At 35.3% G+C, this 12,496-nt stretch overlaps 1 protein-coding gene across 3 annotated transcripts in view; it reads left to right on the top strand.

The window, feature by feature from the left end:
• Positions 1–12,496, top strand: part of RAB28 (RAB28, member RAS oncogene family) — a 126,548-nt gene that overhangs the window by 39,515 nt on the left and 74,537 nt on the right. For all 3 annotated transcript variants that reach the window (XM_037829404.1, XM_037829405.1, XM_037829406.1), the window contains exon 4: positions 1,436–1,565. In XM_037829404.1, coding sequence (XP_037685332.1) covers positions 1,436–1,565 — 130 coding nt within the window. The remainder of the gene's footprint in view (positions 1–1,435; positions 1,566–12,496) is intronic.

Below are 12,496 nucleotides of genomic sequence, written 5' to 3'. Positions count from 1 at the left end.
TACAAATAACTCCTCCCCTTGCTGCCGTGCCCCTGAGCCAGTTGAAAAATATTTACTAGCATGCCACTGGCCATGACAACTGTGGTATATAATTATATCTTTATGTGTCTGGGTTTGCTGCAAGACTGAGTTCTTTGAGTGCTTGAACTTACATCCCTAGCACCCAGCACAATGCTGGGAACATAGTTGGCAAGCAAATATTTGTAGAATGAATGATTGTAACCTATAATTATTCAGTTACTGATTCAAATCCTTGGTTATTACATCTGTTTATCAGTAAAATGGGGATGATAAAACCAGCCCTGCATGATTGCTGTGAGAATTAAGAAAAAGACCTAGATATATGTGTGGTGTATAGTAAGTGCTAAAAAAGTACTTGACATTCTTTATTATTACCTAAGAAGGAGAATAAGTAGGGACCAGTAACTTCTAAGTTTTTTTCTTTTTTAGACTTATACTGTATGCAGAACTTTCTATTAAGTGTTTGACCACAAACTGGATGAGAATCAAGAATGTGGTGCTCTTATTTTGTGTGTCTATACTTCTCCTTCCCACACAAAATAATGGGATATATTAAAAGGAATATGATATATAAGAGGCAGGAAGTAACCCCACTATTACATTTGGCTTTGCTTAGACTCTTATTATAGTATCATGTACAGTTTTACGTTGCTCATTTTAAAGAATGTGAAAAAACTATATGTAGTGTGTCCTGGGAAGAAACAGCAACTATGATTAAAGGGATAGAAAATATGTCCTTGGAGGGAAGTTTAAGGAATTGAGTTTGTTGTTTAAGGAATTGAGTTTGTTTACTCTGGAAAGGAGAGGGTAAAGGAGTTACTATCTTCAAGTATATGAAGGAGTATTATAAGGAGGAAACTTTCAAGTTGTTCTCCAAATGCACAGAGGACTAAAAGAGGAAATTGACTTATATCCTTTAAAGAAAATTGTGTTAAACACTGAAATTGACTATCAAGGGATGTCATGAAATCTTTAGTTTTGAAAATATTTAAAAAGAGCTGCAGCAGATAGGTATATATTGAAAGGTTTAAATATTTAACCTCATGGAGGTAATAGGCAGGATTGTAGACCTTGCCATCTTTTCCACTTCTATAGTATGACTTTCTTATATTTATTGTAGCTTGTCAACAATATCCCAGATGTCTGTTTAATTGGGAAACCATTACAATTTAATCAAAATTATACTTTAGCTTGCTTTACATTTAATGGCTGGCTTCATCTTGAATGAAATCATTCAGTATTATCTATCTGCTAGTAATTAATTTAAATTGAAGTCAGCTTGTGTATAAAACAGTTCATATTTTGTAAATTTACAATCTGCTTGTATATCTGAAGCATTAGTCAAGAATATTCAATATAAACATATATTTTTTCAAGTAATGCTTTACAAATATTCTATAACTGTTTTTGACAGGGAATCCTCTTGGTATATGATATTACAAATTATCAAAGCTTTGAGAATTTAGAAGATTGGTATACTGTGGTGAAGAAAGTGAGTGAGGAATCAGAGACCCAGCCACTGGTTGCCTTGGTGGGCAATAAAAGTAAGTTATTAATGATTATTTATATATAGTAAAGTTTATTTGCCTATCCTGTAGTTTTTATTCCTGAAAAAAGATTTGATGCTGGGAAACATAAATAGATACAGCTTTCCTGGAGTGAGCAACTTGCTTGAGTAGAAAATTCCTAGGGGTGTATATAATCTTTTCAATAACAGTTTTGATGCCTGGTCTATCATAACTGCTCTGCTGCTTTGGCCAATTCCTGTTAAGGTAAGTTCAGTTCTGACAGTGTGTGTTTTGGCTTCTTGTGGTCTCAGGAAGTAGCGTGGACTATTAAGAATAGCAGCACAGCTGCAGATTTTATGATATTGCACTGTAGCTTCAGCTCTGCCTCAGAGGTTTTGAGAGATACAGTTCATTAAGTGATCCTCTATTAGTTCTAGAGAAGGAAGCAGTTTCTGCATAGAATTTTGTGTGCATTTTTTTCTTGCTTCTGTCTCTTATAAATGCCCCCTTTTTTTTGAATTTTTTGGCATTTGTTCTGGAATATAGATAATTATTTTGAGAAAGAGTATATTAAGTTAGGAGGAAGAGTGATTCTTGATAAAAATGATGGATAAGTAAATTTTGAGATCTATCTTGTGGGCTATGATACATAGCATATAAAAATCATAAAATTCAACTCAGCACAGGACTGTTAATTTGGTTCCTAGTCCTGCAGTGCCATAACCTGAAAGAGGAGACCTGAATAATGTTTTTCAAATATATGTAATATTATTATATGACCTTATCTTCTCCAACTTATTTGAAGTCAGAAAAGAAAAAAATGAATTCAAATTGTACCCTGGAGGATTGAGGTTAGGAATTGTTTCCTGACCACGAGCGTTGTTAAACCAATACCAAAATATACCATCAAGAGAATCATCTTCTCCACAGGTCTTTAAAAGTATGGTACGTTTTTTCACTGTAACTTTTTTTTTTTTTTAACACATTGTGGGATTTTATTTGGGTCAAATTCTTAGTACACAGCAACAATTAATTCCAAGTAAATTAAAAATATTAAAAAGTGAATGTTTCCCCCACTCATCTGGAGGTGGCTTAATGGCACACACAAGAAACATTACTGGCAACAGACTGTTCCCTCAAGTTTTCCTGCATGGTTTTCACTCAGCTAATCACAACACCAGCCATCCCTCTGGGAGCTAAAAAGTACAACTGGCCAGATCACAAATTGTTTATGTTCTTTTTTGTAAACTCTTTCATTGCTAAGAAAAAGGTGCATGGATAAAAGTATGGTTAAAAACTGATGCTTCCATTTTAATGTGAAAATAAGCTTTTTTTCTTTTGTTTTACAAAAAAAGACCCTCAAGATATTTAGCAAGGATCATTTTATACACAGGTAGGCCCTGTCATTTCATATGTCATTTTTTTTTTTTTTAAGAATTATGAGATTCTCAATAAGAAATAGGAAGAAAGATCAGCATAAAGTAAACTAGGTAATGAGCACAATGCCTACATTTCGTAACTGTTTTATAAGGCTTTCTCAAATAATGCTATTTTTTGTGCTGTGCTTCTGCCTATGTTGAAATGATATAACATTTTTGCTAGATACGCCTTATGGAGAAGACCATTAGTACTGAGTGTTGTTTCAGAAAGGTTAAAATGAAAATTTTTACTAATAAGTTTGCACTTAATTAAGTACACTTCTTTAAATGACCAACATAGTCTGAATAATCTTGATGGTATCTATCAAAACATGGCATGTCTTTTCAAATATCTTCCTGGAGACATCAAGTAGAGCTCTCTGATTTTTAAAGAAAAATACAGCACATTCAATTAAGATAGTTGTAGAGCAGTGGAAAGACTACTGGGTATCCTACCATTATTAACTAGTTGTTCATATGAAACAAAACATCGAATCTCATCTAATTCTAAACTTCTATGAATCTAAGTAAATGGTGGTAGTGGGGGCAGGGGTGTTTCCCTGTAATTTTTCAGGAAATAATCCTTCCTGAAAGACCAACCATGATTTCTGCATTATGTGGTTTTGTACACTTATTTGAACATCTAGTAAATCCAAGCTTTACTTTAAGACCATTACAAAACAGGTGTGAATGTCATTTCTTAGAAGAGTTTAAAATACAAATATTAGCATACTCTTTGGAAAACAGTATTACATATGAAGAATGGTATGGCTTGGATAAAAGTTTTTTTTATTTTTAAAAATCTTTAGTTAAATTTTACTCAGCTGTCTCATAAATGATTCTTTTTAATGGAATGAAGCAGATGGTTTTCAGTTCATTGAAATCTCACTTTAAGAATCATAAATTTTGATAAGTTTAGGCTCTATTTCTGAGTGCAGCTTTTCATATTAGGAGATCATTTCTTAGTCATTTGTCACATTACCAAAGCATTGACTTATATTATGGTTAAATTTGTGCTTTATTGGAGGCTTTCCCATCACTTTTTTTTTTTTTTAAATCTTCATTTTATTGAGATATATTCACATACCACGCAGTCATACAAAACAAATTGTACTTTCGATTGTTTACAGTACCATTACATAGTTGTACATTCATCACCTAAATCAATCCCTGACACCTTCATTAGCACACACACAAAAATAACAAGAATAATAATTAGAGTGAAAAAGAGCAATTGAAGTAAAAAGAACACTGGGTACCTTTGTCTGTTTGTTTCCTTCCCCTATTTTTCTACTCATCCATCCATAAACTAGACAAAGTGGAGTGTGGTCCTTATGGCTTTCCCAATCCCATTGTCACCCCTCATAAGCTACATTTTTATACAACTGTCTTCGAGATTCATGGGTTCTGGGTTGTAGTTTGATAGTTTCAGGTATCCACCACCAGCTATCCCAATTCTTTGGAACCTAAAAAGGGTTGTCTAAAGTGTGCGTAAGAGTGCCCACCAGAGTGACCTCTTGGCTCCTTTTGGAATCTCTCTGCCACTGAAGCTTATTTCATTTCCTTTCACATCCCCCTTTTGGTCAAGAAGATGTTCTCCGTCCCACGATGCTGGGTCTACATTCCTCCCCGGGAGTCATATTCCAGGTTGCCAGGGAGATTCACTCCCCTGGGTGTCTGATCCCACGTAGGGGAGAGGGCAGTGATTTCACCTTTCAAGTTCGCTTAGCCAGAGAGAGAGGGCCACATCTGAGCAACAAAGAGGCATTCGGGAGGAGGCTCTTAGGCACAACCATAGGGAGGCCTAGCCTCTCCTTTGCAGCAACCGTCTTCCCAAGGGTAAAACTTATGGTAGAGGGCTCAACCCATCAAACCACCAGTCCCCTATGTCTGTGGTCATGTTAGCAACCATGGAGGTGGGGTAGGCGAATACCCCTGCATTCTCCACAGGCTCCTCAAGGGGGCACTACATCTTTTTTTTTTTTAAACTTTCCCTTCTTTTTTAAATCAACTGTATGAAAAAAAAGTTAAAAAGAAAACAAACATACAATAAAAGAACATTTCAAAGAGACCATAACAAGGGAGTAAGAAAAAAGACAACTAACCTAAGATAACTGCTTAACTTCCAACATGTTTCCTACTTTACCCCAAGAAAGTTACATAATATAGCAACATTTCTGTGAACTTGTTCCTTACTATATCCCTCAGAAATTAAAACAGACCAATCAGTCATTCCTGGGCATCCCCAGAATGTTAAATAGCTTATCTGTTCTTCTTGGATTATTGTTCCCCCTTCCTTAATTGCTCTCTATTGCTAGTTCCCCTACATTCTACATTATAAACCATTTGTTTTACATTTTTCAAAGTTCACATTAGTGGTAGCATATAATATTTCTCTTTTTGTGCCTGGCTTATTTCGCTCAGCATTATGTCCTCAAGGTTCATCCATGTTGTCATATGTTTCACGAGATCGTTCCTTCTTACTGCCGCGTAGTATTCCATCGTGTGTATATACCACATTTTATTTATCCACTCATCTGTTGAAGGACATTTGGGTTGTTTCCATCTCTTGGCAATTGTGAATAATGCTGCTGTGAACATTGGCGTGCAGATATCTGTTCGTGTCACTGCTTTCCGACCTTCCGGGTATATACCGAGAAGTGCAATCGCTGGATCGAATGGTAACTCTATATCTAGTTTTCTAAGGAACTGCCAGACTGACTTCCAGAGTGGCTGAACCATTATACAGTCCCACCAACCAATGAATAAGAGTTCCAATTTCTCCACATCCCCTCCAGCATTTGTAGTTTCCTGTTTGTTTAATGGCAGCCATTCTAAACCGGTGTTTAGATGGTATCTCATTGTGGTCTTAATTTGCATCTCTCTAATAGCTAGTGGAAGCTGAACATTTTTTCATGTGTTTCTTGGCCATTTGTATTTCCTCTTCAGAGAACTGTCTTTTCATATCTTTTGCCCATTTTATAATTGGGCTGTCTGTAGTATTGTCATTGAGTTGTAGGATTTCTTTATATATGCAAGATATCAGTCTTTTGTCGGATACATGGTTTCCAAAAATTTTTTCCCATTGAGTTGGCTGCCTCTTTACCTTTTTGAGAAATTCCTTTGAGGTGCAGAAACTTCTAAGCTTGAGGAGTTCCCATTTATCTGTTTTCTCTTTTGTTGCTTGTGCTTTGGGTGTAAAGTCGAGGAAGTGGCCACCTAATACAAGGTCTTGAAGATGTTTTCCTACATTATCTTCTAGGAGTTTTATGGTACTTTCTTTTATATTGAGATCTTTGGTCCATTTTGAGTTAATTTTTGTGTAGGGTGTGAGGTAGGGGTCCTCTTTCATTCTTTTGGATATGGATATCCAACTCTCCCAGCCCCATTTGTTGAAAAGACCATTATGACTCAGTTCAGTGACTTTGGGGGCCTTATCAAAGATCAGTCGGCCATAGATCTGAGGGTCTATCTCTGAATTCTCAATTCGATTCCATTGATCTATATGTCTATCTTTGTGCCAGTACCATGCTGTTTTGGCAACTGTGGCTTTATAATAAGCTTCAAAGTCAGGGAGTGTAAGTCCTCCCACTTCGTTTTTCTTTTTTAGAGTGTCTTTAGCAATTCGAGGCATCTTCCCTTTCCAAATAAATTTGATAATTAGCTTTTCCAAGTCTGCAAAGTAGGTTGTTGGAATTTTGATTGGGATTGCATTGAATCTGTAGATGAGTTTGGGTAGAATTGACATCTTAATGACATTTAGCCTTCCTATCCATGAACATGGAATATTTTTCCATCTTTTAAGGTCCCCTTCTATTTCTTTTAGTAGAGTTATGTAGTTTTCTTTGTATAGGTCTTTTACATCTTTGGTTAAGTTTATTCCTAGGTACTTGATTTTTTTAGTTGCTATTGAAAATGGTATCTTTTTCTTGAGTGTCTCTTCAGTTTGTTCATTTCTAGCATATAGAAACATTACTGACTTATGTGCATTAATCTTGTATCCCGCTACTTTGCTAAATTTGTTTATTAGCTCTAGTAGCTGTATCGTCGATTTCTCAGGGTTTTCTAGATATAAGATCATATCTTCTGCAAACAATGACAGTTTTACTTCTTCTTTTCCAATTTGGATGCCTTTTATTTCTTTGTCTTGCCGGATTGCCCTGGCTAGCACTTCCAGCACGATGTTGAATAACAGTGGTGACAGCGGGCATCCTTGTCTTGTTCCTGATCTTAGAGGGAAGGCTTTCAGTCTCTCAGCATTGAGTACTATGCTGGCTGTGGGTTTTTCATATATGCTCTTTATGATGTTGAGGAAGTTTCCTTCAATTCCTACCTTTTGAAGTGTTTTTATCAAAAAGGGAAGTTGGATTTTGTCAAATGCTTTTTCAGCATCTATTGAGATGATCAATTGATTTTTCCCTTTTGACTTGTTAATGTGTTGTAATACATTGATTGATTTTCTTATGTTGAACCATCCTTGCATGCCTGGAATGAACCCCGCTTGGTCATGGTGTATGATTTTTTTAATGTGTCTTTGGATTCGATTTGCAAGTATTTTGTTGAGGATTTTTGCATCTATATTCATTAGGGAGATTGGTCGGTAGTTTTCCTTTTTTGTAGCATCTTTGCCTGGTTTTGGTATTAGATTGATGTTAGCTTCATAAAATGAGTTAGGTAGTGTTCCATTTTCTTCAATGTTTTGAAAGAGTTTGAGTAAGATTGGTGTCAGTTCTTTCTGGAAAGTTTGGTAGATTACCCCTGTGAAGCCATCTGGCCCTGGGCATTTATTGGTGGGAAGATTTTTTTTTTTTTTTTTTTTTTTTAGCATTTTAATATGTTCTCTCCGTAATTTATTTTATTTTATCCTTTAATTCCAGATGTGAAAGGTGGATGAATTTGCCAGGTACAGTCAAATAATAGAGAAGCAGATAGACAAAAATATGAAAATCTCTCTTAACCAAAAATTTTTTCTCCCTCCCCAGAGAGCACCACAGAGTTAGCAGTTTGTTGTGTCTCTTGGCTCTATCCTTTGTCCATTTACGCACCAGATAGTGTCCTACATGCATACGTAGTTTGGGTGTGGGGTTTTGAGTTTTTCTTTTTTTTTTTTTTTTTTTAACATAAATGGATTCATACTGCCTGTGATTTGCTTTTGTCACTTGACAGCACATTGCAGCATCCCTTCTATGCCATTGAATTATGTCTGTCTGATTTTAGTGGCTCCATGATCCTCCGTAATGAGGATGGGTCCCTGTTGACACAGCCCCTTCTGAGGAAAAGTGGGTGGTGTCCAGTTTTATCTGATCGCAATTTTGTCCAGACGATCTGTGTTCACAGACCTTTGTGCTCATGAACAAATATTTATTTTTATTTTTTTTCCAAATATTTCTCTAGAGTAGATTTCTCAAAGTAGAATTGCTTGGCCAAAAGTTATGTACATTTAAAATGTTATTGGCCACTGCCCAATTGTTCTCTGTTAAAATTGCACAAATGTGCATTCCCACTAGCAGTGTATGAGAGGTGTTTATTTCTCTAAAACATGCTTTTGCAGGCTCTGGTTATTATCTTTTTTGGCACACAGATTTTGGGTTTCTTTTTTTTTAAAAAAAATAACAGGAGACCAACAACCGAGTTTAAACCACATAATAGATAACATTTTCATCTCCTTTTTTTCTACTTAACCTCCTATTGTAAATATGTTTCTAGTTCCCTCATTCTTCTTTTTTTTTTTTTTTAATTCAGTTTTATTGAAATATATTCACAAACCATACAGTCATCCATGGTATACAATCAACTGTTCACAGTATGATCATATAGTTATGCGTTCATCACCACAATCTATTTCTGAACATTTTCCTTACATCAGAAAGAATCAGAATAAGAATAAAAAATAAAAGTGAAAAGAGAATACCCAAACCATCCCCCCATCCCACCCTATTTGTCATTTAGTTTTTACTCCCCTTTTTCTACTGATTTTTTTTCAATGTTTTAACTTTGTTTATCAAAAAATTAAAAACAAACAGGCAAACAACAACCAAAAAAAAACCCCACAACATTTCAAACAAAGCAATGGATTAAGGAAAACAAATAACCTAAAATAACTACTTTGCTTCCAATATGTTCCTACCATACCCCAAGAAAATTAATAAACCATGTCCAAACAGAGGAGTAAGAAAAACAAATAATCTAAAATAACTACATTGCTTCCAACATGTTCCTACCATACCCCAAGAAAATTAACAACCCCTAAGAAAACAAAGGAATAAGAGAAAAAAAAACAACCTAAAATAACTCTATTGCTTCCAACATGATCTTACTATATCCAAGAAAGTTTACAAACCATAATCATTCCTGAGCATTCCCATAACATTGAGATTACCCTCCATAGTTTATCTGTTCTTATTAGATTATCATTCCCCCTCCACTAATTGGTATCTCTAGGTCCCCTACATTCTACAGTATAAAACATTGTACATTTTTCACAGAATTCACATTAGTGGTAACATACAATATCTCTCTTTTTGTGCCTGGCTTATTTTGCTCAGCATTATGTCTTTTTTTTTTTTTTTTTTTTTTTTTAATCTTCATTTTATTGAGATATATTCATATACCATGCAGTCATACAAAACAAATCGTACTTTCGATTGTTCACAGTACCATTACATAGTTGTACATTCATCACCCAAATCAATCCCTGACACCTTCGTTAGCACACACACAAGAATAACAAGAATAATAATTAGAGTGAAAAAGAGCAATTGAAGTAAAAAAGAACACTGGGTACCTTTGTCTGTTTGTTTCCTTCCCCTATTTTTCTACTCATCCATCCATAAACTAGACAAAGTGGAGTGTGGTCCTTATGGCTTTCCCAATCCCCTTGTCACCCCTCATAAGCTACATTTTTATACAACTGTCTTCGAGATTCATGGGTTCTGGGTTGCAGTTCCTGGCTTTCTACCTACTTTCCTGGAGGAGTAACTAAAACATACAGCTCACCAGTCTGCCATCTTGCCCCGCCTCCTCCCATCACTTTTTAGGAAATTTTAGAATAGGATAGGGAATGGAGTTTGGGTTTGTTTTCATGTCTTTCAGGATATAATCTAAGCATCATCTGGGCTAATGATGTAGTAGTGCATAATTATATACGTTATGTTATATATTCGTGCTATGCTGTGAGGCATCCAACATGGGCCATTGTTAAAGATAGGATATCAGACTAGATGGGCTATTGGAGTGCTCTGGTGGTACCATCCCCTGTTTCTGAAAACAAATATTTATATAAGTTATATGAATTTATGCAAAAAATTAATACAGTGCTATGTTTGAGAATTTAATAGCATGAATGTTAAGAGTTTTTTTTTACTCTAGGCTTTGCTGTAACTCCTTTCTTTTATATATATATATATATATATATATAATACTTTGTTTTAGAACGGGATCATATAACAGAGTATGCAGTTACACAGAAAGTAAAATGAAGAGATTATAGATGAACACTTCCCTGGCTATTGTTTACTGCATAATCTGTCATTGGCCCAATTTCAAATGATCATGTAATGAAAGATCCTTCTGCAGTTAAGGCTATTAGGGTTTTAACTATGAGTCTCTTGAATATTTTCTGATTTGTATTTCCAAATTGCTGTTACATTAGTATAGTGTGGTAGTATGTACTCATTTTCTCTTTTGAGGATATAAGTATCTTAAAAAGCAGTGGAAAGAGCAAAGACTTTACATATTCAATAAAGGCAAAGGAGAAACATGATGGAAAGATATCTGAAACTGGATTATTATGCTCATTATCTAAAAGATGGTCATATCCTACATAGTTGTGCTTTTTGTATTCATCATTGTGTCCTATTCTTGGTGACTTGAAAAGAAAGCCTATGTTGAAAAGAAATATGTGTAGGCTGTGAAAATATTGGCAGTGGTAACCAGCTTTTAGCCAAAGTTTAGGAGAAGGGAGAGAGAAAGAGTGAGAATACTCATTTCCATAAAAGTGTGTGTGTGTGTGTGTGTGTGTGTGTGTGTGTGTGTTTGTGTGTATGCATGTATATGAATTTGTGCCATATGGAGCTTATATTTATTAAGCTATAAGGTTATTTGCTTTTTATTAAAATACAGTAAACTCTCAAAAATTTTTTTGGCTGAGGATAGAGGCTAGTTTGATATAAGGATGAATTGTGGGTTTATTCTTATAAAAATGGAGTTTTATTAGGTTTAAACATAAACAGTAACTAGAGTAGGTTAATGATGTGGAAAGTAGAAGAAGGAACTTGCTTCAATGAAATAGAAAGATTGGTAATTAGTGAATTATTTCAGTATATAATACTTAATTTATTTTATTCTATATTCTATTCTGAAAGGCTCTAAGATACTTGTTAATGTTCTTTCTTTGTACTATTTAAGATTTTAAATAAAGTATTGAATAGTGATTAAGATCATGGAGGTTTGGATTCAGACAGACTTGCTTAAAAGCCTGATTTCTTCATGTAACAGTAGAATGACCTCAGACAAGTTATTTTTATATCTTTAACCCCCATTTCCCTCATTTGGAAATGAGGATAGTAGTTTCTGTCTGATAAAGTTGTTTTAAAGATTAAATGAGGTGTTGCATGAAAAGCACTTAGCCCATGGTCTTATCATAGTACATGTTTGTGGTGGTTTGGAACTGTATGAACCCCAGAGAAACATGTTCTTAAATTTAATCCATTTCTGTGAATGTGGACCCATTTTAAGTAGGATCTTTTTATGAGGCTACTTAAGATGTGACTGTGACCCACCTCATTCAGGATGGGTCTTAATCCTCTTACTGGAGTCCTTTATAAACGGAATGAAGAGAAAGAAAGAGAGTGAGAGAGAGAGAGAGAGAGAGGGAGGGAGGGACGGAAGGTAGAGAGCAGGGGTGGGGTGGGCATGGAGGCAAGAAGCTGTAATCAAGGAAACCTGGAAGAGAAGGGAGAGACCAGCAGACACCACCCTGTGCCTTGCCATGTGGCAGAGGAGCCAAGGATTTCCAGCAGCCAGTCTTCAGGAAGAAAGCATCACTTTGATGATGCTTGATTTGGACATTTTCTCAGCCTCAAACTGTAAGCTAGTGAATTCCCGTTGTTCAAGCTGAACCATTTCATAGTATCTGCTTTAAGGAAACTAAAACAATGCTCTATAACTATTGGCTATTATTATTCATTATAATAGTCTTTTCAGAGTACTGAGTATAGGTTCAATTTGAATGATCAATTTGAAACAGATTACAAACTAGTGGAGTTGAAGTCTGTGTTTTAAGAAAGTGGCCTTGAGGAAATAGTTCTTAGAGAATTTTCTTGTCATCATCTTATTCCTTGTTTTTTCCAGATTGATAGTTCTCATACCATGTGTTGGGTAAGGCCATTCATTCAATAAATATTTTTTTGTTGGGTAAAGCCAGTCACTCAATAAACATATTTTTGAGTGCCAGTTATAGGTATTTAGCTAGCCATTTTTAGTTTGCTCAAAGATTGAGCCAAAGGCAGTGCTTAAGGAGTGACTGGGATCTGTCAACCTGGGTCTTTT

Source organism: Choloepus didactylus, chromosome 3, assembly GCF_015220235.1.
Source record: "Choloepus didactylus isolate mChoDid1 chromosome 3, mChoDid1.pri, whole genome shotgun sequence".
NCBI lineage: Eukaryota > Metazoa > Chordata > Mammalia > Pilosa > Megalonychidae > Choloepus > Choloepus didactylus.
Note: the sequence above shows the minus strand (reverse complement) of the source record. Positions and strands in the feature narration are given on the sequence as shown.